The sequence below is a fragment of the Alexandromys fortis genome, unplaced genomic scaffold (genome assembly GCF_014885135.2).
Source record: "Alexandromys fortis isolate MF-2015 unplaced genomic scaffold, M_Fortis_MF-2015_v1.1 scaffold_91, whole genome shotgun sequence".
Taxonomy (NCBI): Eukaryota; Metazoa; Chordata; class Mammalia; order Rodentia; family Cricetidae; genus Alexandromys; species Alexandromys fortis.
Window position 1 is genome coordinate 5,808,449 of NW_026067968.1, and position 27,131 is coordinate 5,835,579.

Genomic DNA, 27,131 nt, shown 5'->3' on the forward strand with positions numbered 1-27,131 from the left:
ATTTCAAAATTCTCTACATACCTCGGATTAGCTCATAAATATTCATGTCCATAAGTTCACATATTAGTGCAAGAGAACCAGATTTCCTGTCGCTGCGGAAGAAAGCAGACTTTACTTTTTCTTGTCTTAATCAGAAAACATAGTCAAGTCCTTTAATATGTATTTGTACATGTTTCTGGTAAATAAGGCATTCTTACAAGAGACATTAATGGCCATGAGATTATTAAGATTGCACAGTTGACTTAGAATCAACATTTAGGCTAAAACTAATATAAAATACTATGAAAACTCTAAAGCAAAGCTCTAAAATCACCTTTAAAAAAGATACATCATGAAAATAGAACATTAATTACCAGCAGAAAGAAAAGCTTGGGAGTTGATGAATTTAGATCAAGCTTTGTGGATGCATGGTTAGTTTTTCTGTTTGTTTATTTTGTTTCACTGTTTGAGACAGGGTCTCTCCATTATGTAGCTCTGGCTGTCTTGGAACTCATGTACACCAGGTTGGCCTCAAATTTATAAAGCCTTGAATTCATGGAGATCCACCTGCCTCGCCTCCCAAGTGCTGGGATTAAAGGCATGTGCCACCATGACCAGCTACACGTTTAGTTTTGATTGTTCTATGTTATTTATTACTTCAATATAATCAAGATAACTTACAATGGGGGTGGGGGCAAAACCCAAAAACCCATCAGAGGAGAGAAGAAAGACAAATGCTATCACTTACACGGGGTCCGGGTTTGAAAGTGAGTGGTGCAGAGGCCTGGGAATACCAACAAGCTTCTGATTTTACTCAGACCCAAGTCATGAAACTACATTGCCCCAGATGCTGCTCTGTGCACCTCTAGTCTGCCTGGCAGGGCTCCCTTTGCCTATGCGGCTCACCTCCCATATGTGGCTGAGATGACTTCCAAGAACACTGCAGGCCAAGAGGCCACACAGCTATGACAAGACTCGGCATTTTGATTTTAAACTACATTGTGCCATGACTGACATCTACTACACTTGTGTTGGCAGATGTGTTCCTTTGAGACTTTGATAGGCCAGGTCCCCTGGAAGCTGTACATGGCTTCTATATCTAGGGCACCAACCCACAGAATGGCAGGTCCTGGAACTTGCAGCCTGACTTCCCAGCTCAGTGAGTTCAGAAGCACAATGCAAATACAGTGGCAGGGTGGGGGTCCCATGGCTGTGGCCATGCTCTGCTTTCTTGATTGACAGGTAAACTTTATGCAAATTATTCTATGAACATGGATGAAAAACATCATGAAACTGTATCAATTATGATAAGAATTATGATAAGAAGGTGCTATGCATTCATAAGAAAGTAATTCACAACAAGGCATGGAGATCTGACTAAGCTGCAGGAGCCAAACCTTGGAGATACAGGCTTTCCAAACACAGGTAAACCAAAACATTTTCATATCAGGAATGAGACACAACTTGCTCAAGTAAAAATAAGATGAAGTGATAACTGTCACCCTCTCAGCTACAAGACAAATGTTTTAAATGTCTAGTCACGATAAAAAATAATCTTTAGTATTAAGTTTTCTACTTTCGATAACTTTCCAAGCTCAAATATACTTACAAAACCACTTCATGCAACGTAAGAATGTTTGGGTGTGGATTCAGGCGCCTCAGTGCTTGTATCTCTCGTAGATTGTTCACTTGCTCAATACTATTATGTGGACAAAAATGCACAACTAATTTACAATTAGGTCAACTATAAAATCAAGAGTTATGAAATCACATTTATTTCCCATGATCAAAATGTAAAACGTCACTCATACTTCAAATTAATCAAGTTTTATTTTTTCCACTAAAATTTAAATTAAGAATAAATTAGTCGGGCTGGAGAGATGGCTCAGAGGTTAAAAGAACTGACTGCTGTTCTGAAGGTCCTGAGTTCAATTCCCAGCAACCACATGATGGCTCACACCCATCTATAATTAGATCTGGTGCCCAGAACACTATATACATAATAAATAAATTTAAAAAAAAGAATAAATTAGTCATACATCTTCATTATCTTACAAGATTCAAAGTTTCTTTTTTGGTGCTGGGACTCAAACATATGCATGAGAGATGGGAGACATCAAATCAAGGCTTTTTTCTTTTCTTTCTTTTTTTTTTCTTTTTTTTTTTTTTTTGGTTTTTCGAGACAGGGTTTCTCTGTGGCTTTGGAGCCTGTCCTGGAACTAGCTCTGTAGACCAGGCTGGTCTCGAACTCCCAGAGATCCACCTGCCTCTGCCTCCCCAGTGCTGGGATTAAAGGCGTGCGCCACTACCGCCGGCTCTTTTCTTTCTTTTTAAAATTTTTTCAAGACAGGGTTTCTCTGTGTAGTCCTGGTTCTCCTAGAACTTGTTTTGTAGACCAGGCTGGCCTCAGACTCAGAGATCTGCCTGCCTCTGCTTCCTGAGTTCTGGGCTGGGATCAAAGATGTGAGCCAGTACCACCCGCCTTAAATAAAGGTTTTATCATTTAGGACATAAATTTTATCATCTATTATCACAAAAAGATTTTTGGTTGTTCCTTTTAACATAGAAATATATAAAATTCTAATTAAATGTGTTGAAAATACTTATTAATAATTTATGTTAAAGAAAATTTACTAACTCATTTATGAGAACTAAGCAACTAAACAAGTGCACACTAGCTGAAAGTCAGCATTTCAAAGTTCTGGGGTACAGCACTCTCATTAGCATGGAAAAAGTCTGCTTTCTCAGCATTCATTTGCCTGAAGACAGGTGAGTCCACCCCAGGCTCTCCTGGATGAGGGCACTGCATTTACTGCTCACATTTCAAAGCCTACCAAAACCAGTGCACGGCCATGAGCTGGCTATCGCTACCGAAAAGTCCTTTGAAGAAACCACCCCATTTTGGGCTATGAGGATCACACCCAGCCAAATAACCCATTGTTCCAGAGTCTTCCATCTCTGAGTCTCCAAAAAAACTAGGGATGTCTATCTTCCTGACTGCTGGCTGAGTTCTATTCTGCCAACTTTTCCATGTGGAAAGTTCAGCATGCTGTCTAGTTTCTCTGAGAGGTTATGCCTATCCACACATTAGTACACTCCTGCTTCTTCTGAAACACATTTATTGAGCCATGCAAGACGCTACCCAGAAAAAGGCGCAGGACCCAGGAAAAATTCCCACAACCAGCTGCATCCCAGAGCTAAGTGTCAGCTGGAAGGCTGAGGACCTAGCTAACTGGAAGCCTGCTATAGTCCGAGAGTATTTTTGACTGCCTTTCTCTGTTTCCTCCCTTGACCCAGTAAAGTATTCAAAGATCTGTGTGTTTACACCTGCCCGTGGCTCCCTGGCTGAGTACCCCGACCCCACCAACATCCTCTGCCACAGCAAAAGTTCCTCCCTAAACGCTTTTTGTAACTTATCCATTTTTAGTTTATGTGCATTGGTGCTTTGCCTGCATGTCTGTGTGAGAGTATCACATTTTGAGTTACAGACAGTTGTGAGCTGCCACGTGGGTAATGTGAATTGAACCCGGGTCCTCTGGAAGAACAGTCAGTGCTCTTAACTGCTGAGCCATCTCTCCAGGTCCCCAAATGCTTTTATTTTTTTTTAATTTTTTTTGGGGGGTTCACCTTTTTTTTTACTTTTTTTATTTATTTATTATAGATTTCTGTCTCTTCCCCACCGCCGCCTCCCCTCCCCCTCCCCCTCCCCCAATCAAGTTCCCCTCCCTCGTCAGCCCAAAGAGCAATCAGGGTTCCTTGTCCTGTGGGAAGTCCAAGGACCACCCACCTCCATCCATGTCTAGTAAGGTGAGCATCCAAACTGCCAAGGTTCCCACAAAGCCAATATGTGCAGTAGGATCAAAAACCCATTGCCAGGCCGGGCGGTAGTGGCGCATGCCTTTAATCCCAGCACTCGGGAGACAGAGGCAGGCGGATCTCTGTGAGTTCGAGACCAGCCTGGTCTACAAGAGCTAGTTCCAGGACAGGCTCCAAAACCACAGAGAAACCCTGTCTCAAAATACCAAAAAAAAAAAAAAAAAAAAAAAACATTGCCATTGTTCTTGAGTTCTCAGTAGTCCTCATTGTCCGCTATGTTCAGCGAGACCGGTTTTATCCCAGGCTTTTTCAGACCCAGGCCAGATGGACCTTGGTGAGTTCCCGATAGAACATCCCCATTGTCTCAGTGTGTGGGTGCACCCCTCGCGGTGCTGAGTTCCTTGCTCGTGCTCTCTCTCCTTCTGCTCCTGATTTGGACCTTGACCCCAAATGCTTTTAAAACAGAGCTTCCTACAATGTATTCTATAGTTTATCAGGATAATTTATTCATAATTTATCAGGAATTTTTTATTATTGTTATTATCATTATATTCATCTATTGTATATGTGTACATGTGTGTGTATGTGTGTATGTACATGTGAGCACATGTACATGCACTTGTACTATGTATTCTATAGAACACGATTTATCAGGAAAATGGATTTTTTTATTATTGTTATTATCATTACATTCATCTGTTGTATTTGTTCCCCAGACAGTTTCTTTTCTATTTTGGGGTCATATAGACATATATAACTGAAGGTATCTATATAAATCTAGGAATCACAAATGGGAGAAACAGGCAATATTTGTCTTTCTGAGACACAAACTTAGCTATCTGTCTGCCTCTGCCTCCAAAGTGCTGGGCATGTGCGACCATACCCAGCTATTTATCATGAGGAGATTATGTTCATAAATTGCTGAGATATGAATTTTTGGGGTCGGGGATGCTGTTCAGTTTGTAAAGTGCCTGCCTAGCATTCATGAGGCTCCAGGTTCAGTGCCTACCACCACATAAACCCACTGAATTTACAGAATTATTATCTTCTTGTTTGTTCTCTGCTTATCTAAGAATGCAAAGGTTGTCAATGCAAATGCACAGCTCTCACCTCAAAGAGAGGAAGAGACTGTTTATTCTGGAGTCACATAGGTGTGACCGTGGCTCAGAGTTTGACTCAGATACCATGTTCCAATGTGGATAACATTTTCCTGAAGTTCTCTCTTTTTTTTTAAAGATTTTTATTTATTTATTATGTGTACAGCATTCCTTCCATGTGTGCCCACAGGCCAGAAGGGGGCGCCAGGTCTCATTATAGATGGCTGTGAGACACCATGTGGTTGCTGGGAATTGAACTCAGGACCTCTGGAAGAGCAGTCAGTGCTCTTAACCACTGAGCCATTTTTCTAGCCCTTTCCTGAAGTTCTTATAGTAACAGAACAAAGAAAATCTTTAATCAGTGTACTTTAAAATACAGTAATGGAGAGAAGGTTCAACAGTTAAAAGCACTTTTGCTGTTAGTACAGAGGACCTGGGTTGGTTGACAGCCACCCGTGACTACAGCTCCAGAGGATCTGACCCCCTCTCTGGCTTCCAAGCGTACCTGCACACATTTGCTACACATACACACACCCAGGCCTACATAAACACACATGAAAATACACTGCAGGGAACATCAGGTAGGCAGGCTCCAGCAAAGCAAAGAGATTTCTGCAATAGGCCTCAGATGGAATCCGATGACATTCTTAGCCTTTGGTGGTGGAAAATCGTGGTCTTTTAGTACATTCCAGAAAGGATTTTTCCAAACAGTAAAAGAGCTGTTGATGAAATGAAGAGGTGAGCAATGAGCGGCTATGTAGGAGGCTAACAACTCTCTGTACTCCGGTTCCAGGAGACCCGATGCCCTCCTGGCCTCTATAGGCACCAGGCACACACAAATGCAGACAAAACACCCCCCACACACACACAAACAACAACAATAATAATGACGGCAACAACAACAACAATAGGGGCTGGGGAGATGGCTCAGTGGTTAAGAGCTCTTGCTACTCCCGCAGAGGACTGGGTTCAGTTTCCAGTATACACATGGTGGTTCACAACTATCCATAATTATAGTTCCAGGGGATCTGACCTCTGCAGGCACCTGGCATGCATGTGGTGCATCTATACATGCAGGCAAACACTCAAACACATAAAATAAATCTAAAAAATAACATAATAATAAAATAACCAAAAGTAAAGAGGTTCTATATCAATATGGGGAAGTTACCAAGTTGTCTTCATAACTTCTTTGTATGTTTAAAATAGTAATTTCTTTGATATAAAAACAAATCCATCTGGTCTAAAACCTCTTACTGCAATATTTCTTGGTTACAATGAGGCCAGCAATCATACAACAGGTTTTGGCTCCTTGGTGTGATGCTCCCCGAGAAGCTGAGACTTTAATGTGGGACAAGGCCACAGCAAAGGAAGTATCACCCAGGACCTGGAGAGATGGCTTGGTGGGTAAGAGCACTGACTGCCCTTCGATCCCCAGCACTCACATGGCAGCTAACAGCTGTTTCTAGCTCCAATTCCAAGAGGACCTGATGCCCTTATCTGGTCTCCATGAGCATTGCATGCACATGGTACACAGATAAACATGCAGGCAAAATACTCACACACAAAAGATAAAAATAATGTAAAATATTATAAAAGAAAGAAGCATCACACATTAGAAACTATGGCTCTAGGGCTACCACTTCCCACAAAGAGCAGAAGACCGCTTCTGGGGACTAAATTTCTCTCTTCCTATCTGCAGATTGTTTCCCCAATATATTAATATATTAATTGATTTCATGTGAATAAGTTTCCAGGTACTCTATGACATTTTGCTGAGGTTTGATTTATGAAAACTCACCATACACATACTGTGTGAAGTATACCACATTTTTACAAGCATGCTGTCGGTGTTAACACTGACGTTACTGTAAACTTGGACAAGAGAAACCCGGTGTATTAAACACTTTAGCGCACAATCTTAACTGTCCAAGGAGGTGTTATAGCGTACACACCTCTAAATGAATAGCAGCTTCCCACTGACATAAGATGCCTATGGTTCTGACCTGTCTGGTCACATACCTTTCAAAATGCTGCTTCATCTGTTTACAGGCATAGTAGTTTCCATCTCTCAGGCTCTGCATCTTCATAACTTCAGAAAACGTTCCCTCTCCTATCTTGCCAATTGCTTTGTAGTCTATAAGTAGAAATAAAGCTTAATTTATGCATATATTTCATAAATACTTCCCAACAAACAATCTCTGTGTAATTTCTCGACAACACACTAGATCAGTTTTCCTAGCTCCTCACAGTCCCAGAGCTATGTTGTGTTGGCAACAAGGCACCAACTCCTGCTCTTGCAGTATCTATCGCTCTCCCTGGAGAGAAGGGATGGCACCACTGTCCCTGCCAGAGGTGAAAGGCTCTAAACGGCTCCAGGAGGAGGAACAGGACATGGGCTGTGGCTCCAGGCAGATGTCAGAGCATCTGAGCAGTCTTCTGAAAGTCACCCCCTGGTCCTGCAGAGCACCCAGCCCCTCTGCAGCTGTCTCCTAACATTCTCACGTGACCTAATTTTCTGAACACTATCAACAGCTGTCCCTGATTTTGCAGCTGCTACCACCACCCCCATGCTGGGCAACGGTTTATGCCTCTGACCCAACTGTGTGACACACCTCTCTGCTTTAAATGTTTGGAGTTTCCCAGGTAACAGCAATGTGAGCTTAAAAAGGAATGTGCCCGTGAATGAAGCCCTATAGGCACAACATGGCTCTAGTGGCTGTGGAAGCAGCAAGAAGGTGGTGAAGGGCTGCCTGTCCTCGACCAAGCGTCCATGGTCTCCTGGCACAGGGTAGGTGATAGGGAGTCAGGTGATATGACTAGACACCTTCACAGGGTGTCTCAAGGAAAACGCAGGCACAGCCAAGAATCACTGCTTTCCAAGCAGAAATGGAGGAATGGGAACATGCTGGGAGCACCAGGCCCACGGGCAGGAACAGTTTCTACAGACCAAATAACAGAAGACTGAGACAAGACCCTTTGGCAAAGGGCAGGCCAAGAGCCTTCTCAGTAGGGCTGGGAAACTGCTTAGCGGGAAGAGTGCTTACCTAGGGCAGGAGGCCCCGAGTTCCATCTTTGGTACCACAAAAGACAAAGCCACGTGAGTAAATATGGTGGGCAGAAAGTTACCACCCCAGTGGCAGAGCTTTGAGGAAGCTTCTGTAACTGAGAAACAGAGGAAGAAGCCAGGAAGAAAGCAAGGTGGAGAGCTGGGTCTGCCTAACAGAGAACATGGATGGGTGCAGAGCAGAAGCAACTGTGGGAAGCAGCTGCACAGAAGCAAGCCTGACTAGGCCAGCCTTGGCCTTCAGACCCAGGGTGCATCCACACAGCAGCCTTGACCGAGGCAGCCCTAAAGGAGGCATCACATCTGCAGGCATGCACACTTGCATCCTTGGCCAAATTTCTTTTTCTGTTTGTTTACTGAGACAGGATCTTTCTATGTAGCACTGGGTGTCCTGAAACTCACTTACGTAGACCAGGCTGGCCTTAAACCCGCAGCAATCTGCCTGCCTCTGCCTCCCGAGTGCTGCGGCTAAAGGTGTGCATCATCAGCCTGGCTTTTTGCTTTGTTTAAATAATTTTAATTGCTGGGCAGTGGTGGAGCACACCTTTAATCCCAGCACTAGGGAGGCAGAGGTAGAAAGACCTCTGTGAGTTTGAGGCCAGCCTGATCTACAGAGCGGGTTCCAGGACAATCAAGGCTATACAGAGAAACCCTGTTTAAAAAAAAATTATTTTTATGTTATGCATATGGGTGCTTTCTCTGCACATATGTCTGTACCACATGCTTGTCTGGTGTCCACAGAGGCAGAAGAGGCTGTTGGAGTCCCTGGGACTGGAATTCATATTTGAACACATAAAATGTACGAGAAAGGGTAGGTCATCTGCAAAGATGTCCAACAAACTATGAATTCAATATAGAGCATGCCACAACTGATGGGGAAACCAATGTTAGTGAACAGCAGCACCCCAGCGACACCCTCCGCCCTCTCAGAGTGCTTCCCGGGGACAGGTGCGACCAGCTTTTGCATTCTGCTGACTCATTTCTGCCCCATGTGAGCATTCCACACTAAGCACACAATACTTGTACAGGTAGGAGGAAGATGCTGGAAAGAAAGAGTCCACACTTCCGCAATTATTAGTTTCCACTCTCGGGAGACATGCCACAGATAACATTTAGAGACAAAGACAGCTATCATATGTCACAATAGCAAAACTAGGCTTATAAGATAAGATCATTTCCAATTATTAAGGAGGTATTATGGAACAGCTATAAGTTGAAACATTATATTTTGCTGACTGTACTTTCAACTAATATTAGAAAGATGGGGAAATGTGCAGACATGATGCCAAGAAAAATAAAAGAATAGCAATGAGCTCACATATGTATGCATAGGAAAAACTGAATGCAAAAATTCCATGTTTTGCATTTATATCTAGGTAGGAATAAAGGTGACCTTAATCTTCTTCCTAACTCTTTTCTATATTGTTCAATGCTAAATACATTTATCTCAAATGTTTGTAAAGATGGGCATTTCACCAGACGGTGGTGGTGGATGCCTTTGGCAAGCGGATTTCTGTGAGTTCGAGGTCAACCTGTTTTTTTTTTTTTAAAAAAAAAAAAAGATGGGCATTTCAAGACCTTTAAGAAATCAAGGAACTTGCTTGTATGGGAGCTCCTTTGGCCAATAGTGTTTTGTTTTGTTTTGGATTTTTGAGACAGGGTTTTTCCATACCTTTTTGGTTCCTGTCCTGGAACTAGCTCCTGTAGACCAGGCTGGCCTTGAACTCACAGAGATCCACCTGCCTCTGCCTCCCAAGTGCTGGGATTAAAGGCATGCACCACCACCGCCCTGCGGCCAATAGTGTGTTTTTTTTTTTTTTTTATGGTGAAAAAGTGTATATTTAGAATTAGCCGGCTGGGCTCAGTTTAGATGATTCCAATCTTATTGGCAACATCCAGAGCATCATAATCAGGAGCCAACCGAACATACGCCTTCTTCTCTCCGTCGGGCCTTATGAGGGTGTTGACTTTGGCCACATCGATGTCGTAGAATTTCTTCACAGCCTGTTTGATCTGGTGCTTGTTGGCCTTGACGTCCACAATGAACACAAGTGTGTTGTTGCCTTCTATCTTCTTCATTGCTGACTCGGTGGTCAGGGGGAATTTGATGATGGCATAGTGGTCAAGCTTGTTCCTCCTGGGCGCGCTCTTCGGGGGGTATTTAGGCTGCCTTCGTAGCTGCAGGGTCTTGGGCCGCCAAAAGGTGGGCGATGTGCGGATCTTCTTCTTTTTGTGGCTGTGGACGCCTTTCAGCACTGCTTTCTTGGCTTTCAAGGCCTTCGCTTTAGCTTCGGCTTTGGGAGGGGCGGGAGCTTCCTTCTTCGCTTTCTGCGCCATCTTGACGAAAAAGCACCAATAGTCTTTTTAAGATAGCAGCCCACTTGGGCTATTGGGCAAAGGGGCTCCACAGCACTTGCTGACTAAGAACCAACAGAAAATAAAACAAACTGTCTTAAAGGTGAGATCAGTGTAGAGCGGTCTTCCGTGGGCAGACGGCAGACGAGAGCTCAACTTTAGGAGGAAGAATCTAACACTATCAATTCCAAAGTGTTTCACCACAAGTAAATTGAGCAGGCTTGCTTTGAAAATGGGGTGAGGGGGGTCAACTGTGAACTTTAAAATGTTAAGTGCACAAACAGCATCCTAGCTGGCTCCAGACCATTGAACCAGCAACAAACTGCTCCCCCACTGATGGCTGGAATAGATAAAGGGTCACTTGTTTCCCCCTGGCTCTGCTGGCAGACACAAGGTCTGGGGTATAAAATAAGAATGACAGGTAGGAAGAGAGAAAGCAAGAGCCCTATGGGAAAACACCAGGAAAAGCACCTTTCCTGCCAAGGGAATCTGACCTATTTCACAGGCTTCGAAACAAAAGCATGGCCTGCAAGGAAGGCACAAGACAGAGTTGGGAAGGAGGCACAGAGCTGTGCTATTTGAACAAAAGCCTGGTCCCATGCTCAGTTATCTAGGGAGAAAACCACAAGAGTCAAGCAGAGAAAAGTAAACCATGGCCTACAGAGGGCTACATCTGGGCTAATTAAAATTCTACTCATTCTTGTTCAATTAAATCTGCGGATGTGGAATTCAAACCTATTAGCACTTGAAAAGTGAGGTCAAACTTGCCTTTCAGGAAACCTGTGTGTTGAGTGTAACACTTTCGTCGCAGTGGCTCCCAGCCACAGTGGGCCAGGTCACACCCACCATGCAACCCAGACAAGCGGCTGGAGAAGGGCTGAAGAGGTTAATGCTGAGGGCAGCCGGATCTACAGGAAGAGAATTCCACCCACTCAAAGCTTTCTGGGAGATTAAGTAGTTCAAACCACACTGCTAAAACCAGATCAGGGCTCTGAACAAAAAAGGTTGTACCCAATTAATTATTTCTGTGGTGAGCAATATTGTGACCTGAATTGCCAAACATGGCAAAAACACAAAATTATTCAAGAGCTACTAACCATCTAAATTTAAACCACATTCACTAACCCAGGTAGTCTACTACTAGGAATGCATGGCACTGGTAACCCTGCAGCCCCCAAGAAAATCTGTATTACAATGTGTGTATACACAGAAAACTGATACACTTTAAGAATACTAAACAGAACCAACTGTGTCAAGTCGGGAGGATCCTGGAACTAACGAAAAATTTACTGGTTGAATTTATTACAAAGCCAGCATTGCTTTCATTTATTTTTATTTCAAAAGTTGATACTGGTGGATCTGTTTATAAAAACAGAAGGTGGCCAGGCGATGGTGGCGCACGCCTTTAATCCCAACACTCGGGAGGCAGAGGCAGGCGGATCTCTGTGATCTGGTGCCCTCTTCTGGCCTGAAAGGATACATGCAGGCAGAACACTATACATGATAAATAATTAAATCTTTACTTACAAAAAAGAAAAACAAAACAAAAGTAAATAATAAAATAAAAATTCCAGACAGGAGGCTGGGCGGTGGTGGCGCTTGCCTTTAATCTCAGCACTTGGAGGCAGATGAATCCCTGAAGTTTGAGGCCAGCCTGGTCTACAAGAGCTAGTTCCAGGACAGCTAGGACTGTTACACAGGGAAACCCTGTTTCGGAAAACCAAAACCAAATATATATATAATCTCCAGTCTGGATAAAAGATGAGGATTAGGGGCTGGAGAGATGGCTCAGTGGTTAAGAGCACTGACTGCTCTTCCAGAGGTCCTGAGTTCAATTCCCAGCGACCACATGGTGGCTCACAGCTATCTATAATGAGACCTGGCGCCCCCTTCTGGCATGTGGGCACACAGGGAAGGAATGTTGTACACATAATAAAATAAATAAATATATATTATATATAAAAAGATGAGGATTAGATGAGGACATAAAAAGTCTGAATTTTCCACTTTCATTCCTTCCTTCTCATGTCTTCCACCCACTGGACAGCAAGGCATTCACTCTTAACTTCCGTGTGTCACACAATGCATGACACATCCACCATCTCCTCTGACCCTTGAACAAATCCTCTGAGATAGTTGTCACTATACCTGTTTCAACATAAGGGCTGAGGGGACTGGAGAGATGGCAGCTAAGAGCACTTACTGTTCTTCCAGAGGACCCAGATTTGATTCCTAGCAGACTGGAATGATTTATTCTGATATGGAAACGAGAGCCATGAAGAAAACCAGTGTAACAAAGGTCAGTAATGGGCCTGTGGCTGCCATATTTGCTTAGCTCCGTGCCTGGCAGCTGTGTCCACCTAGCTCCTGGCTGCAGAGTACACTTAGCTCTGTGCCTGGCTGCAGTGTCCGCTTAGCTCTGTGGTGGCTGCACTGTGCACCTAGCTCCTGGCTGCAGAGTACACTTAGCTCCATGCCTGGCTGCAGCATCCACCTAGCTCCTGAGCCCATGCTCTTAACTTCACCCTGGGACACCTTGCTACTCACTGTGCAGACAATGCACAAGGCAAAGAAAAAGGACAGAAAAACTGACTAAACATGATTGTCACCAAAAACTTGGCCACGATTAATTTCCGAACACACAATGACTGCCAATGATTCAAAATCAAACAAATCATAAAGCTGAGGTGTGTCTAGTACCTAGCCATGCTGCATCATACCGTGACTTTCCGGAGCCTTGGTACTGAACAGACAACAGGGTGCCAGCTCAGCAAATGCCATCATAACCCACAGCACCAGTGAGCCCTTGCTGGGTTCTTACTAAATTTACAAAGATTTCTGTTTGTACAGGAATATAATGAACTGGTTACAGAAAACAAGACTCTTCATATTTTCCTGTCATCATTTCTCAGCATATGAATATTAGTATTATTTCCGAACTGTACTGTATTAGAACAGGGTTCTCAACCTGTGGGTCATGACCCATTTTGGGTGTCAAATATCAGATATCCTGCATAGCAGATATTTACATTACAACTCATAACAGTAGCAAAATTATAGTTGTAGATACAAGTTTCTGTCCTGTCTGTCCTGCAGCCTGGTCCCGCAGCCATTCAGTCCCAAATAAACACACAGAGGGTTATATTAATTACAAACTGTTTGATCTATTGTTCAGGCTTTTTATTAACTAGCTCTTGCAACTTAAATTAACCCGTAACTCTTGTCTATATTCAGCCACGTGACTTGGTATCTTTTCTCAGTAAAGCATTCTCATCCTGCTTCTCTTGCATCTGGCTGGTGACTGACTCTGCCTTTCTTCTTCCCAGAATTCTCTTAGTCTGGTGGCCCATCCTATACTTTTTGTCTGGCTACTGGTCAATCAACGTTTTATTAAACTAATATGGGTGACAAATCTTTACAGTGTAAAGATCCTATAATATTAGCTATGAAGGGGGGCTGGAGAGATGGCTCAGTGGCTAAGAGCATTGCCTGCTCTTCCAAAGGTCCTGAGTTCAATTCCCAGCAACCACATGGTGGCTCACAACCATCTGTAATGGGGTCTGGTGCCCTCTTCTGGCCTGCAGGCATACACACAGACAGAATATTGTATACATAATAAATAAATAAATATTTAAAAGAAAAAATATTTAAAGATTAAGTTTGCATATATAATTTGCATTTTATCATGTATCTGTTTTTAACTTTTCTGAGCCTTTGTTTCTTCTTTTTTAAGTGTGTATAAACGGTGCTTGTGTGTGTGTGTGTGTGTGAGAGAGAGAGACAGAGAGAGAGAGAGAGAGAGAGAGAGAGAGAGAGAGAGAGAGAGGATATCATAGCTGAGCTGAGAGGAAAAGCTCTGGTGTTGGCCTTCATCTTCTACCTTATTTGTAGCAAGGTCTCTTGTATTTACCACTGCATATGCCTGACCTGCAAGCTTTTGGGCAATATCCTATCTCTGCCTCCAGTCCCACAGTAAGAATGCTGGGATTGCAGGTACACATTATTGCATAAGACTTTGTTCTGGGGGGCTGGAGAGATGCCTCAGTGGTTAAGAGCATTGCCTGCTCTGCCAAAGGTCCTGAGTTCAATTCCCAGCAACCACATGGTGGCTCACAACCATCTGTAAAGAGGTCTGGCACCCTCTTCTGGCCTTCAGGCATACGGACAGAATATTGTACACATAATAAATAAATAAATATTAAAAAAAAAGACTTTGTTCTGTTCTGTTTTGTTTTGTTTGTTGTGACAGCAGCTCTCTAGGGTGTAGCCTTGGCTGTCCTGGAACTTGCTATGTAGACCATACTGGCCTCAAAGTCAAAGAAATTCGACTACCTCTGTCTCTGAGTATATAAAGGTAGTCTTCCTTCCTCCCTCCTTCCCTCCCTCCCTCCCTCCCTCCCTCCCTCCCTCCCTCCCTCCCTCCCTCTCTCCTTCCCTTCCTTTTTTTTTCTCTAGACTGGGTTTCTCAGTGTAACAGTCTTGGCTATCTTAGAACTCACTCTGTAGACCAGGCTAGCCTCGATCTCACAGAGACCCACCTGCCTCTGCCTCCCGAGTACCGCATCACTCGGCAGTAATCCTTCTTAAAGGGAGGAATACAGTGGCACAAGAATGTATAGAAGGCAGAGGAAGAGGGACTGCCCCAACTTTGAGGCTAGTTTGGTCTACACAGTGAGTTCTAGGCTCTAGCCAGGGCTGTCTCAATCAACAATAAAACTAAAAGCAGAAAAGTTAAAAATAAAATGAATACGAGGGATTGATAGATACACATACAAGCATACACAGGACATGGTAAGAGTGGTCACCTCTAGAGCCTGGAACACAAAGGGTCCAGGAGGAAAGATAGACACACAGAATGCCCAAATGATCACTTCTACCCAGTAAAACAGCTGACACCAGGTACTCTGGAAGAAAAAGGTGACATATCACCTGACATACAACTTACACGGTACTTAATTAAACTACAGCTAATCATGAGAAAACCATCAACTGAATCCAAATTTGGAAACCAAAGAAATATGTGATGTGGGAGTGTCATATATCAATCTGTTGATTTCATTGGTTAAGTAATAAAGAAACTGATTGGCCTCATAGCTTAGAACATAGGTGGGTGGAGTAAACAGAACAGAATGCTGGGAGAAAGAGGAAGTGAGCTCAGACTCGAGAGCTCTGCTCTCTGGAGCAGAGACGCCATGCTCCCCTCTCCTGGGCAGACGCGATAGCTCTGCTCTCTGAGACAGACACACGATGAAGCTCTGACCCAGGATGGACGTAGGCTAGAATCTTCCCGGTAAGCGCACCTTGGGGTGCTACACACCTTATTAGAAATGGGCTAGTCCAGGTGTGAGAGTTAGCCGAGAAGAGGCTAGATATAATGGGCCAAGCAGTGTTTAAAAGAATACAGTGGGGCTGGAGAGATGGCTCAGTGGTTAAGCTCTTCCAAAGGTCCTGAGTTCAATTCCCAGCAACCACATGGTGGCTCACAACCATCTGTAAAGAGGTCTGGCGCCCTCTTCTGGCCTTCAGGCAGGTACACAGACAGTGTCCGTGTAATTATTTCGGGGCATAAGCTAGCAGGCGGCTGGGGTGCTGGGGACGCAGCCCCACCGCTCCTATTACAACAAATATGACACCAAAATATAATTTGTGATTCTGGAAACAAAGCAACCATAACGACAATTCCTGAGTTAATGGAAAAGACTGAACTAGGAACCGTATATTAAGTATCAGTTGCAGTGAGGTGTCCCATTTTCCAAACACATCTGCCATGGGTAATGTGTGGATCAGCATGTGGCAATATGGCCATATGTGACTATGTAGGGAATGCCCTCGTTCTGTGTGAGGGAAGTGAATGTTCACAGGCACACACATGCCATGCTATGTGTGTGGAGGTCAGAGGCAACCTCAGGTATTGGTCTTCACAGAGTCTCTTGTTGGCTTCTGAGTGGCCTACGCAAAGGCTCTTAGGCTCCCAGGGCTTCCTGTCTCCACCTCCCATCCTGCTGGAAGAGTACAGGAATTAGAGACAGGTGCTACTGCCTCTGGCTTTCCGGCAGTCAGGGGGGACGGAGCTCAAATTCCCATACTGGTAGAGTAAGCACTTTATCCACTGAGCCAGCTCCCTAGCCTCATGTCCCTGGACCTCACATATACTTGCTGCATTAGTAGTGGTGAAACGTGATGATGTCTACAACTAACTCAGTGCAAAGAAACAAATCTGTCAATTAAACAAACAACACCAGAGCAAAATGAGTATGCAAAAGAAGACAAAATAATGAAAAGACTTAGAAATACGCAGGGTACCCTCTTAATTCTTCTGCACATTTGAAAATGAAATACTTGGGAAGGAAAAGATGAATATATAGATAACGTGTCTATACGTGTGCACTATGAAGTAACAGTATAAAGATCTTTTTCATTGCAGCTTTGTGAGGCATTAATGAAAATGATAACCATGCTGGACTTGGTAGCAGAGGCTGTAATGCCAGCACTTGAAATATGAGGCAAGAGGATCAGGAGTTCAAAGCCGGTCTCAGCTACACACGTAGTTCAAGGTCAGCCTGGGCTAAATGAGATCCTGCTCTCAAAGAAAATTCCCCCAAACAAAGTGATAGCCGTCTAAACACTATTGGACAGAAGAAATGAAAATGCATGATAAGGGGTGAATGAGATCACTTATTTTTTAAATATTATGTAATTTATGTTACATAGAAATTACTGCATGGTAATCAAAATATAATACTACAATAGCATAATATATTCTTATTTTATTTTTTGTTTTTTCGAGACAGGGTTTCTCTGTGGCTTTGGAGCCTATCCCGGAACTAGCTCTTGTAGACCAGGCTGGCCTTGAACTCCCAGAGATCCACCTGCCTCTGCCTCCCGAGTGCTGGGATTAAAGGCGTGCGCCACCACCGCCCAGCAGCATAATATATTCTTAATAGCAAAAGGAACTGTAATTTTTTGCACCTCTGGCTACAACTATAAAAGGCAATCATCACTGTATAGCTGTGCAAACCAAACAGCCGTCCCAACAAAGCCAACCTGGCTAGCAGTCGCACTAGGATTTAAGTTACCCACAAACCCCCAAAAAAGTCAATTTTTCCAGTCCCTCTACTTTCTAGAATGACTGCCTCTGTTCCCAACTTCTGAGTGCCCGTTTTAAATTCCGCTGAAAGGTTGCTTCAAAAACACTAACTTAACTCAAAAAGTAAGACACAGCCCAGCTAGGATCGCGAATGCCTTTTAAGCCGCTGTCCGCAAAGGGCCGGGAGAAACAGTGTGAGCGCTCAGAGCCCACAGCCGAAGGTCTGAGAATTTCAGGTGCGACCTAACACACAGACAAACGAACGAGTGAATGAATGAAATCACACTCAGGTGCCCAAGCTCCAGAATAACCGCCTTGCCCCAGGAGCCTGAGCCGGAGAGGCTCCGGAGCGGCCTCAGGGCGGCGCCGCCACACAGGCCCGGGACCCTCGGCCCTTCCCCGGCCCCACTCACTCTTCATCCTGAACGCGGATGACGGCGACAGTCCGTGGTCGGACCCGGGCCGAAAAGAGACGAGACTGTGGTACCGGCCTTCTGTTTTCCTGAGGTGGCTTCCGGCTCGTGGACCTTCGCGGTGGTCCCTGGCTGGAAAGCGTTAGGATCCGGCCGCCATATTGTATTCCTGTTGCCCTAGCAACCGCCATACCGCTCCCCCGGAGCGGGGGGGGGGGGGGGACTGGGCCTGAGGCTGCCGCCCACACGTGCGCAAAAGAGAACCGCTCCTGTCTGTTCACGCATGCGCAGTGAGACCAGCCGCCTCAATTTGGTCGCTAAGCAACCTCTCTCATTCTCCCTCTCTCCTTTAAATTTAAATACAGTTTCTTACCTTAGTGCGTTGGCGTCCTTGGCGGGGCTGACTCTTCCCAGCTCTCCTGAGAAAGTAGCGATGTGAAACCTGATGCACGAACCACGTCCTTGAGCTTTCACTGACTGCAACACCCCTTGGCACCTGTTCTGTACCAACACCTACTGTTGCGCCTCTACCAGCGGGGTTTATAGCGACTGTTATGTAAACGTTTCACTTTTTCAGCAAACATTCGTTTGCTAAAAGCACTGTTGCAGGCATTAGGGATATGATGAAAAGCAGTGTGGTCGAGATCCTACGTTATCTATTTATTTATTTGTGCCAGGGATGTCTGTTTTTGTTTTTGTTTACCAAGACGGGGTTTCTCTGTGTAGCTCTGGTTGTCCTGGAACTCACTATGTAGAACAGTCTGGCCTTGAACTCAGAGATCCACCTGCTGGGATTAAAGGCCCACGCCCCACACGCGACCCCCTAAATTGTTACTGTGAAGTTGAAAAATCCTCATCCCAAGGGGCTGCAGTGAGGACAAATGAGACATCCCTGGGGCTTTACCCAATTTCTTGCTGGCTTTTGCCTGAGGCCTGAGAGGTCTGACGCACAGCAAATGCTCAATAAATGTTTGTCCAAAACCAGGCCGCTTCGGCACCTGCCGCTTCTCTGATATTCCTGTCTGGCTAGGAGCAAGCCTGGTTTTATGCCAGTGTTGAGGATGCAGGACAAACTTTACCCTTGAGCCAGTTACACAGGTAAATGAGAGAAGCGCTTAGCTGACTTGTGCTGCAGAAGCCATTGCCCTGTTGTGGGAGTCCCAGAGTGGCCGAAGGCTTTGTCAAGGTCACCTACTGGTGGTCGCTGAGCTCGGAGAGTAGTCAGTGGTTTCTAACTCCCTGTGCTTCTGCCACATTCAGAAGAGAAACTGTGCAAAAGGCTTTCGACAGTGTGCATGCTTTAGGGAGGAGAAGCGTGTTTCAAACGGGTCCCTGAACAACGGATTTGTTTTAGCAAGTTAGAAACAACATCTGCAAAACCTTTCTGTTTGCCTACTTTTCGTTTTTATTCTCTAACAGTTTTGATATAACACATGTACGATAAAACATTTAAATTCCGATTTCCCGTTCAGCTTTCCATTTCTCTCCCCACCCCCATCTGAGAATTAACAAGCAGAAGTTTAGTTTCTATACGGAACATTTTGCAGGCCCTAAGACAGGAGTGTGGTCTTGTGATTGCTGAGGGACAGTGGTCTCTATTCTAGAATTCTCTAGTTGTTGGTCTGCCGGGGGGTGGGGTGCAGAAGCAAAACGTGGTCAGACAGGCAAGAAGGACTCAACACTTTCCAGAAGCCGCCAATGGATAATGGATGTCCAGAGACCAAAGGAAAGATAAACAAGGGAGGAAAGACCCTGGGATGAGAGAGGCAAGGAGAAATGGGATTCAAAGCTTGTGGGTGAAGGCTGGGGAGATGCGCAGGGCAGTGGGCGTGCAGAACAGCCAACCCAGATTATAGCAGGAAGCTCTGGAAGGGAGCCTCCTCCAACTGGGAACAACAAACGAAACAAAATAATACAACTGCTCTCTGATCATGCGTTTGACTGCTTTAAAAAGGAATTCAACAGTCCAATCAAATCAGTGACTCTCGTGTAGAAAACTAAGCAAAGAAACACAGGACAACACAAAAAGTTCTACCAGAGAGAAATAAATAGCTGGAGGTGCGCTCATTTAGTAATTTGTTTAGCCCGCATGAAGCCCTGGGCATAGCCCAGCCCCCAGAACAACACAGCCTAGGCAGTGAGTGCCTGTATTCCCAGGGAACCACTGGGGGATGGAAACAGGAGTTAAGTGCCATTCTCAGCTGTGAGGCTAGCCTGCGTTATATGTTACTCTCAAAAAAGCGAACAAGTAAAAATTCAGAATGTGGTCTATTTAAAATGCTGCATATAAAGACACACTCCACCCCCTTAAGAAAACTTAATATTTGGTACCATTTTGCCTAATGGCGTCTGAGTTTCGTGGGTCTCGGGTTCCCCCTAGCGTTCATCATTAGTCACTGCGCCTGACGGTGTTCAAGCCTTGGGGATGCTTAGTGCTGCCCCCCAACCTGCAACCCCCACCAGGTTCCGACCAGGCCCTTGGGAAAGTATGCTCGAAATCCCAGTTTCTGCTAAGGTTCGCCTGGCTGCGGCTTTCTGGAGAGCACGACGTGGTGGGGGAAGATGATTTATGGTATAAACCTGGAGATGAAGCAGGGACTGTGAAGCAGATTGCAAACAGGGGCGTAGGGAAGCCTGCCCGCAGTGACATTAGGAGTCTTGCTAAAGTCTGGGGTGTCGGGAAGCGCAAAAGTCACGTGGCCTCAAACTCACCTGCACCACCGTGAACACCTGATCCCCTCCCTTCCACACTCTCTGCCTCTACTTCCCAAAAGCCGGGGTTTTATACCTGCTAGCGCTGCCTCGCCCAGCTATTTACCGGCTTGCTGAGACAGGTTCTGTCCGGAACTTACGTCGAACCTCCTGTCTCTGCCTCACGAGCGAGCCACCTCTCTGAGTTTGGTTTTAGAGGAATCTGTAAAGTGACTTATTCTGGACACAGGGTTACCAGGCACAAAATAGTTACTATTTTAGTCTAAGTCCGCGTTCTTGCCCGAATTTACACTAAAATGCTGGGGTGGTGGCTCAGTCTTCTGTTTGTTTTATTTTGTATTTGAGAAAAGCTTATATCCTATTCACTCCATGTATTACTGTACTTAGGAATGATTTATAATGGCATTTTCGAGCCAGACGGAAGGGCGCGTGCCTGTAATCTCAGTATTTGGAAAGCTGAGGCGGGAGAATTGCCGCAAGTTGAAAGTAAGAAGTTAGATGTGAATATCAGACCCTTTTGGGATGAAGTTGAATATCTTTCTAGCCATCGGCTGTCAGAAACTCAGTGAAGGGGACAATGAGTACAAGCTTCGTACAGCCGCTAGGGGAAACGAGGAGTCTTTTGAATACGCTAAACGTTTGGACAAGAGAACGAAGAAAGCCGAAGAAAAACGCCTGAATGCTGGGGAATTCGGTGGTTCTTTGCATTTATCTGGATTTCCGTGCCCTAAGTTTGATTTAGCTATACTAAAGGCGCCAGTAGACCTAAAGGTTTCTGGCTGCAAAGATTTTCGGAACTCTGACCTGGGATATTTGAAAGTTTCCTTACTGCAGAGTCAGGCCTTGAACAGGCAGCTGGCATTTTCCTTGAGGAAGTCTGGGTTCTCTGTAGGAGGTCGCCTTCCCTGGAGCCCTGGGTGACGGTTTTTCCTTCTGGTCAAGGGGTAATACACAGAGAATAAGCTCGGGTGAAGCCGTAGCACATGGGAAAGCCTGCGGCTTGGAACTCGGGAGAGAAAGAGGAGGAGCCAAACAGCGGGGCACAGGACGCCTGAACAAACCTTGTAGGCGATCTGAGAAGTCCCAGCTCTCGTCTGGCCGGTTAGCTCAGTTGGTTAGAGCGTGGTGCTAATAACGCCAAGGTCGCGGGTTCGATCCCCGTACGGGCCAGAGGTACTCTTTTTACAAGAAACTTGAAAATGAAAGCGACTACCTATCTCAACTCTGAAAGTTGTCTAGCCTCCTCCTGCGCCTTGTCGCCGGCCGCAGAAGTCCCTTGCACGCTCTTTAGGACATCATAGGTTAAGCATTCAAATAATCTGCGGTCTTAAACGCTGCTCCTGTCATCCCGGACTTTTTCCAAGGTTCCAGCTCCGCTGGCGACGCCGGTTTACCTCAGTGTTTTTGGAGTTCATGCTGAAAATGCAAGTCAGGACAACGCATTCAGCAGGTATTTCCCGCAAGCTGAGCGGTCTGGGCAGGGCCAGCCAAGGAACGCTGCGGGGTTTGCAGAGATTGACCATAGATCTAGAAACCTTCGCCTGACTCTGCCTCCCTCCTGTCAAAGATTTCCAGCCACCCACTTCTTCCTCTTGGTTCTGAATTTGGAGGCAGAGAACACATTTCTCACGGAATGCTCAAGTCTCTGGGCCGGTCAGCGCTGTTTAGTTTAACAAACAAACAAACAACAACAACAACAACAAAAACCTCTTAGCTCCTATGTGGGTACAGGGGTTGAATTTTGTTTTCCGTAGCTCAGGCTCACCTTAAACACAAGATCCTCCTGCCCTCACCGCCTGAGAGCTGAGACTACAATATGGACCTCTACACCTGGCTGCCCTACCCCTTTCTCAAATGTAGAAGAACTCCGAATTAGACAGCAGCAGTTGAAGTCTTGGTAAGTGCTTGAGATATAGTAAGAGCTATGGATTCCATACCAGTGAGTAGGACTGTTGTTATTACAGACAAAAATGACGGACTATTGGCATCCGTAATAAGGTGTCTGCACATGCCGTGTCTTGGGTATAAGTTCCTGGTATTGGTTAGACCCAGGGACACAGTAGGGAGTGGAGCTGGGCACAGAGACTAGATCTCGACCTTGCGCCCTCCACCTGACCATTGCTTTCTACCATGGGGGAGGGGCAATGATCCCTCTACTGTAAACTTGGGCCCCTCTAGCTTGTGCCTTGTGGATGTGAAACTGTGGTAACCAAGCCGCGACAACCTTTGTTCGGTTTTCATTTTTAGAGCTAAGGGATGAAGCTGGGCCCTTGCTGGTGTCCGGTGACCTCTAAGAAGCTGTATCCCAGCCCTTTTGACATGACTTTTCTGTAGTAAATATGGAAGAGAAGAGATGGTGAAGGGATTGGCTCTTTTTCTTTTTTAGTTTTATTGATTTATTTAGTTAGTATGTATACTGTGTTCTGCCATCATGTACACCTGCAGGCCAGAAGCGGGCACCAGATCTCATCAAAGATGGCTGTGAGCCACCATGTGGTTGTGGGGAATTGAATTCAGGACCTTTGGAAGAGCAGGCAATGCTCTTAACCACAGAGCCATCTCTCCCTTGACTATTTTAGTCTTTGTGTAGGGAGATAAAGTAGATGTGGAAAACCGTGGTGGCCTTAAGAGGTGGGAATGTGCCCCTTAGGAGCTAGAGGTGCCTTTTGGCCAACTGTATGCTTCCTGTGGGGTCACCCTACTCCCAGAGTTTGTGGACTTCACCCTCAGGGTTTGTTTTCTGGCATCCTACCCCCAGCCTGGCCTCTCAGAGCTGGACGTGGTGGTGGCATACATAGGCACAGCTAGGAAGTGAAGGAAACGCTGGCCACTGCCCTCTTGTGGGGGTGAGGACCTCAGCTCCCTGTCTCCAGGTTTATTTTCTGCTTTCCGTTCCATTGCCTCGGTTTACACGCTGCTCCTCTTCACCCTCACAACGGCTGAGAGTCGTCCTGGGGCGAAGCCTTTCCTCCTGTGTGCAAGCAGTTTGAAGAATTGCATGAGGTGGTGAAGAGAATGTGTCAGGGTTACCTCAGCAGCTCCGCCCCGTGTCCTCAGGAGCCCCTGGAGAGAAACAATGATGAGGTGCCATCTCAAGGGGCAAAGCATTGCTCTTCGTTAGCCGAAGGAAGGAGTCTGTGAACAAGGGAGGGTGTTGCTAGTAAGACATCTTCATAGTTAGCCACTGGGAGGCCTTGTCCTGGCAAGTGAAGTTTTGTTTTATTAATATAAGGGCTATATCCCCTTGTTCCAGAACACTGAAAAGTACAATAGTTCAAAGAAAATTGAGAATACCACAAGGCTCTCTTTTTTTTGTTTTGTTTTGTTTTTCAAGACAGAGTTTTTCTGTGTAGTCCTGGCTGTCCTGGAACTCACTCTGCAGGCTGACCTCAAACTCACTGTCTCTGCCTCTCAAGTGCTGGGATTGAAGGTGTGCACCAATACCAACAGCTTCTTCTTCTTTTTTTTTTTTTAAAAAAAAAAAAACAAACTTCTTATTAGATTTATTTTATTTTTGTCTTATGTGTATGAGTGTTTTACCTACATCTGTGTCTGTGCGGCATGTTTGTACCTCGTACCCAGGGAGTACAGAAGAGAGTGTTGTAGCCATCAAGACTAGAGTTACAGGTAGTTGCTAGCCATCAGGTAGGTGTTGGGAAGGCCCCAGGGCCTCTGCCAGGGCAGCAGGTGCACTTACCTATGCTTTCTCTGTGGGCTGGTTTCCTGTACATTAGAGGGCCAGTGGTTATGTTTGTGGCTATTCTGACACAATTCTTATTTCATCACCCAGCTGCCTTTGGCTAGATTGAGCTCTCTTCAAAACATTAGTTTGGGGCTAATAGGGTTTGGCTTGTTTTGGATAAACTTCTTTTAGAACTCAGCCCTGGCCCACTGTATGTGAAATAAGCCCCCCTCACCAACCCTGACAGACCTGCGCCCGCCCCTGGGTCTGAGTCTTCTTCTTAGAAGATTTAAGTGGTATTTTCTGACTTTCTGGCTCTCACGCTGCTGCCAAGGGTCAACATAGTCTCCTTTATTGAAAACTCAGTTTCACATGTAGCGTGAATGCTTAGAAGGGCAGTATAGAGGCCTGAAGAGATGGCTCAGAAGGAAAGAGCACTTCTTGTTCTTGTAGAGGACTCAGGTTCAATTCCTAGAACTCACATGGTAGGCTCACAAACATTTATAACTCCAGTTCCAGGGGATCCGATACCTTCTTCTGACCTCCACGGGCAACAGGCATGCACATGGTGCATATGTGAGCTAAACACTCATACACTTAAAATAAGTCTTGAAAAGAAAAAAAAAAAGACTGTGTGGCCCCTAGCTGCGTTCCCCCCACCACTCACCTGATGGAGCTGCCTGTCTGCAGTGAGTAGGTGCTGGCATAATATGGTTTCCATGGCGAGCTACCGCAGCCTGTACTGTAATAGGGGGTCTTAGTTACTTTTCTATTGCTGTAATAAAACACTATGATCAAGGCAACTTATTTATTTATTTAAGATTTCTGTCTCTTCCCCACTGCCGCCTCCCCTTTCCCTCCCCCTCCCCCAGTAAACTCCCCCTCCCTCGTCAGCCCAAAGGGCAATCAGGGTTCCCTGCCCTGTGGGAAGTCCAAGGACCACCCACCTCCATCCAGGTCTAGTAAGGTGAGCATCCAAACTGCCTAGGCTCCCACAAAACCAATAGGTACAGTAGGATCAAAAACCATTGCCATTGTTCTTGAGGTCTCAGTAGTCCTCCTTGTCCGCTATGTTCAGCGAGACCGGTTTTAACCCAGGCTTTTTCAAGGCAACTTATTTTAAAGAAAGCATTTGGCCGGGTGGTGGTGGCACATTCCTTTAATCCCAGCACTCAGGAGGCAGAGGCCTGTAGATCTCTTTGAGTTACAGGACAGCCAGGGCTACACAGAGAAACCTTGTCTTAAAAAGCAAAATAATAGCAGGGCGGTGGTAGCTCACTCCTTTAATCCCAGCACTCAGGAGGCAGAGGCCTGTAGATCTCTTTGAGTTACAGGACAGCCAGGGCTACACAGAGAAACCTTGTCTTAAAAAGCAAAATAATAGCAGGGCGGTGGTAGCTCACTCCTTTAATCCCAGCACTCAGGAGGCAGAGGCCTGTAGATCTCTTTGAGTTACAGGACAGCCAGGGCTACACAGAGAAACCTTGTCTTAAAAAGCAAAATAATAGCAGGGCGGTGGTAGCTCACTCCTTTAATCCCAGCACTCAGGAGGCAAAGGCAGGAGGATCTCTGTGAGTTTGAGGATAGCCTGGTCTACAAGAGATAGTTCCAGGACAGGCCCCAAAGCTTCAGGGAAACCCTGTCTCGAAAAACCAAAAAAAAAAAAAAAAAGCAAAACAATAAAACAATAAAAATAAATATATAAAAAGGAAAAAAAAGACATTTAACCATTTAATTGGCTTGTGGTTTCAGAAAGTAGAGGCCACGATGGTGGAGCAAAGGCACGGCAACAGAAATGCCTGAGAGGCTCACATCTTGATCTGCAGCAAGAGGCAGAGAGGACACTGAGAAGGGCATGAGCTTTTCAAATTTCAAGCCCATCCCCAATGACAGAGCTCCTCCAACAAGACCACACCCCCTAGTCCTTCTCAGACTGTTCTAGCAACAGGAACTAAGCAGTCAAATGTGAGCCCATGGAGCATTCTCATTCAGACCACAACAGTTGGTATGTGCTGGTTTGAGGTTTTTTGGTGGTTGGGGGAGCTGTCATTGGTCACCATTGTTAGTCTGGAATTTTTTATGTAGAGAAGGATGACCTTGGACGCTTAAAAAATATTTTTATGTATGGGTGTTCTGTCTAAACAAATTAGGGTTTTGATTGAGATGATAGCCCTATGACCAACACTTGGGAGAAAGAAGTTTATTTCAGCTTAGAGCTGACATCCCACCTCTGAGGAAAGTCAGACCAGGAAACTAGAGGTAGGAACTGAAGCAGAGGCTATGAAGGGGTGTTGCTTACTGGCTCGCTACCCATCAATTGCTCAGCCTGTTTTCTTTTTTTAATTAAATTTATTATTTTTTTAAGAAAACAAACTATCTTTTTCCATTTTACATACCAATCCCAGTTCTACTCCCTCCCCTCCACCTACTCCTCTATCCCACCTCCCCATCCTTTCCCAGAGAGGCTAAGGCACATTGCTTTTGGGAAGGTCCAAGGCCCTCCCTACTATATCTAGGCTGAACAAGGTGTCCACTGTTGTCTGAGGTTTTCTGTCCTGCCTGGTTCCAGCAATCGTTAAGTCCCAAAGAAATCACACAGATGTCTACATTAGTTAAAAACTGATTGGCTAGTAGCCAAGCAGGAAGTATAGGCAGGACAACCAGACAGGAAATAGAGGTGGGTCAATGAGAACAGGAGAATTCTGGGAAGAGGAAAGACCATTCCTTTCTGCAGTCCTAGCCCAGCCATGAAGGCGTAAGTCACGAACAAGGCCACACCAGTTTGGAGTTATGATTAATAGGGTGTTATTTATTTAAAGGGGAAAACTTACAGATCACTGTCCCAGACAACAGCCATCTGCACAACCAGGAAGGGAGTCTAGTCTCCGGCGGAGCAGGAAGTGAAGAGAGCGAGCAGAGGAAA

The 27,131-nt window shown here is 45.3% G+C and overlaps 3 protein-coding genes and 1 non-coding gene across 11 annotated transcripts in view; 2 read left to right on the forward strand and 2 right to left on the reverse strand.

Annotated features, from left to right (window-relative positions):
- The window catches only part of Mok (MOK protein kinase), a 37,609-nt gene extending 19,631 nt beyond the window's left edge, over positions 1 to 17,978 (reverse strand). For 3 of the 8 annotated variants that reach the window (XM_050154816.1, XM_050154815.1, XM_050154814.1), the window contains exons 1-4: positions 17,815 to 17,978; positions 6,915 to 7,029; positions 1,589 to 1,678; positions 22 to 92 (exon numbers count right to left, since the gene is read on the reverse strand). In XM_050154816.1, coding sequence (XP_050010773.1) covers positions 22 to 92; positions 1,589 to 1,678; positions 6,915 to 7,029; positions 17,815 to 17,821 — 283 coding nt within the window. In that variant the 5' untranslated portion in view covers positions 17,822 to 17,978. Of the gene's footprint in view, positions 1 to 21; positions 93 to 1,588; positions 1,679 to 6,914; positions 7,030 to 17,814 lie in introns of those variants that run through there. The other 5 variants (XM_050154821.1, XM_050154817.1, XM_050154819.1 and 2 more) reach the window with 4 other exon arrangements.
- Positions 9,800 to 10,311, reverse strand: LOC126509130 (60S ribosomal protein L23a-like). The gene has a single exon (XM_050154823.1). It carries the CDS (start codon positions 10,294 to 10,296, stop codon positions 9,826 to 9,828), a length of 471 nt encoding a protein of 156 aa, XP_050010780.1. The 5' UTR covers positions 10,297 to 10,311; the 3' UTR covers positions 9,800 to 9,825.
- Positions 17,979 to 21,622: 3,644 nt separating the features above from the next.
- Trnai-aau (transfer RNA isoleucine (anticodon AAU)) lies at positions 21,623 to 21,696 on the forward strand. Its single transcript has one exon. It is a non-coding gene; the product is annotated as a tRNA-Ile (tRNA).
- A 1,645-nt stretch (positions 21,697 to 23,341) lies between these two features.
- Positions 23,342 to 27,131, forward strand: part of Znf839 (zinc finger protein 839) — a gene marked incomplete at its 5' end in the record, with an annotated part of 11,525 nt that continues 7,735 nt past the window's right edge. The window contains 2 exon segments of the mRNA XM_050154715.1: positions 23,342 to 23,489; positions 23,492 to 23,659. Of these exon segments, the coding sequence (XP_050010672.1) occupies positions 23,342 to 23,489; positions 23,492 to 23,659 (316 nt within the window).

Excerpts from the sequence above, each read along its gene's own strand:
- LOC126509130 (XM_050154823.1), bottom strand. The coding sequence starts at position 10,296 with ATGGCGCAGAAAGCGAAGAAGGAAGCTCCCGCCCCTCCCAAAGCCGAA.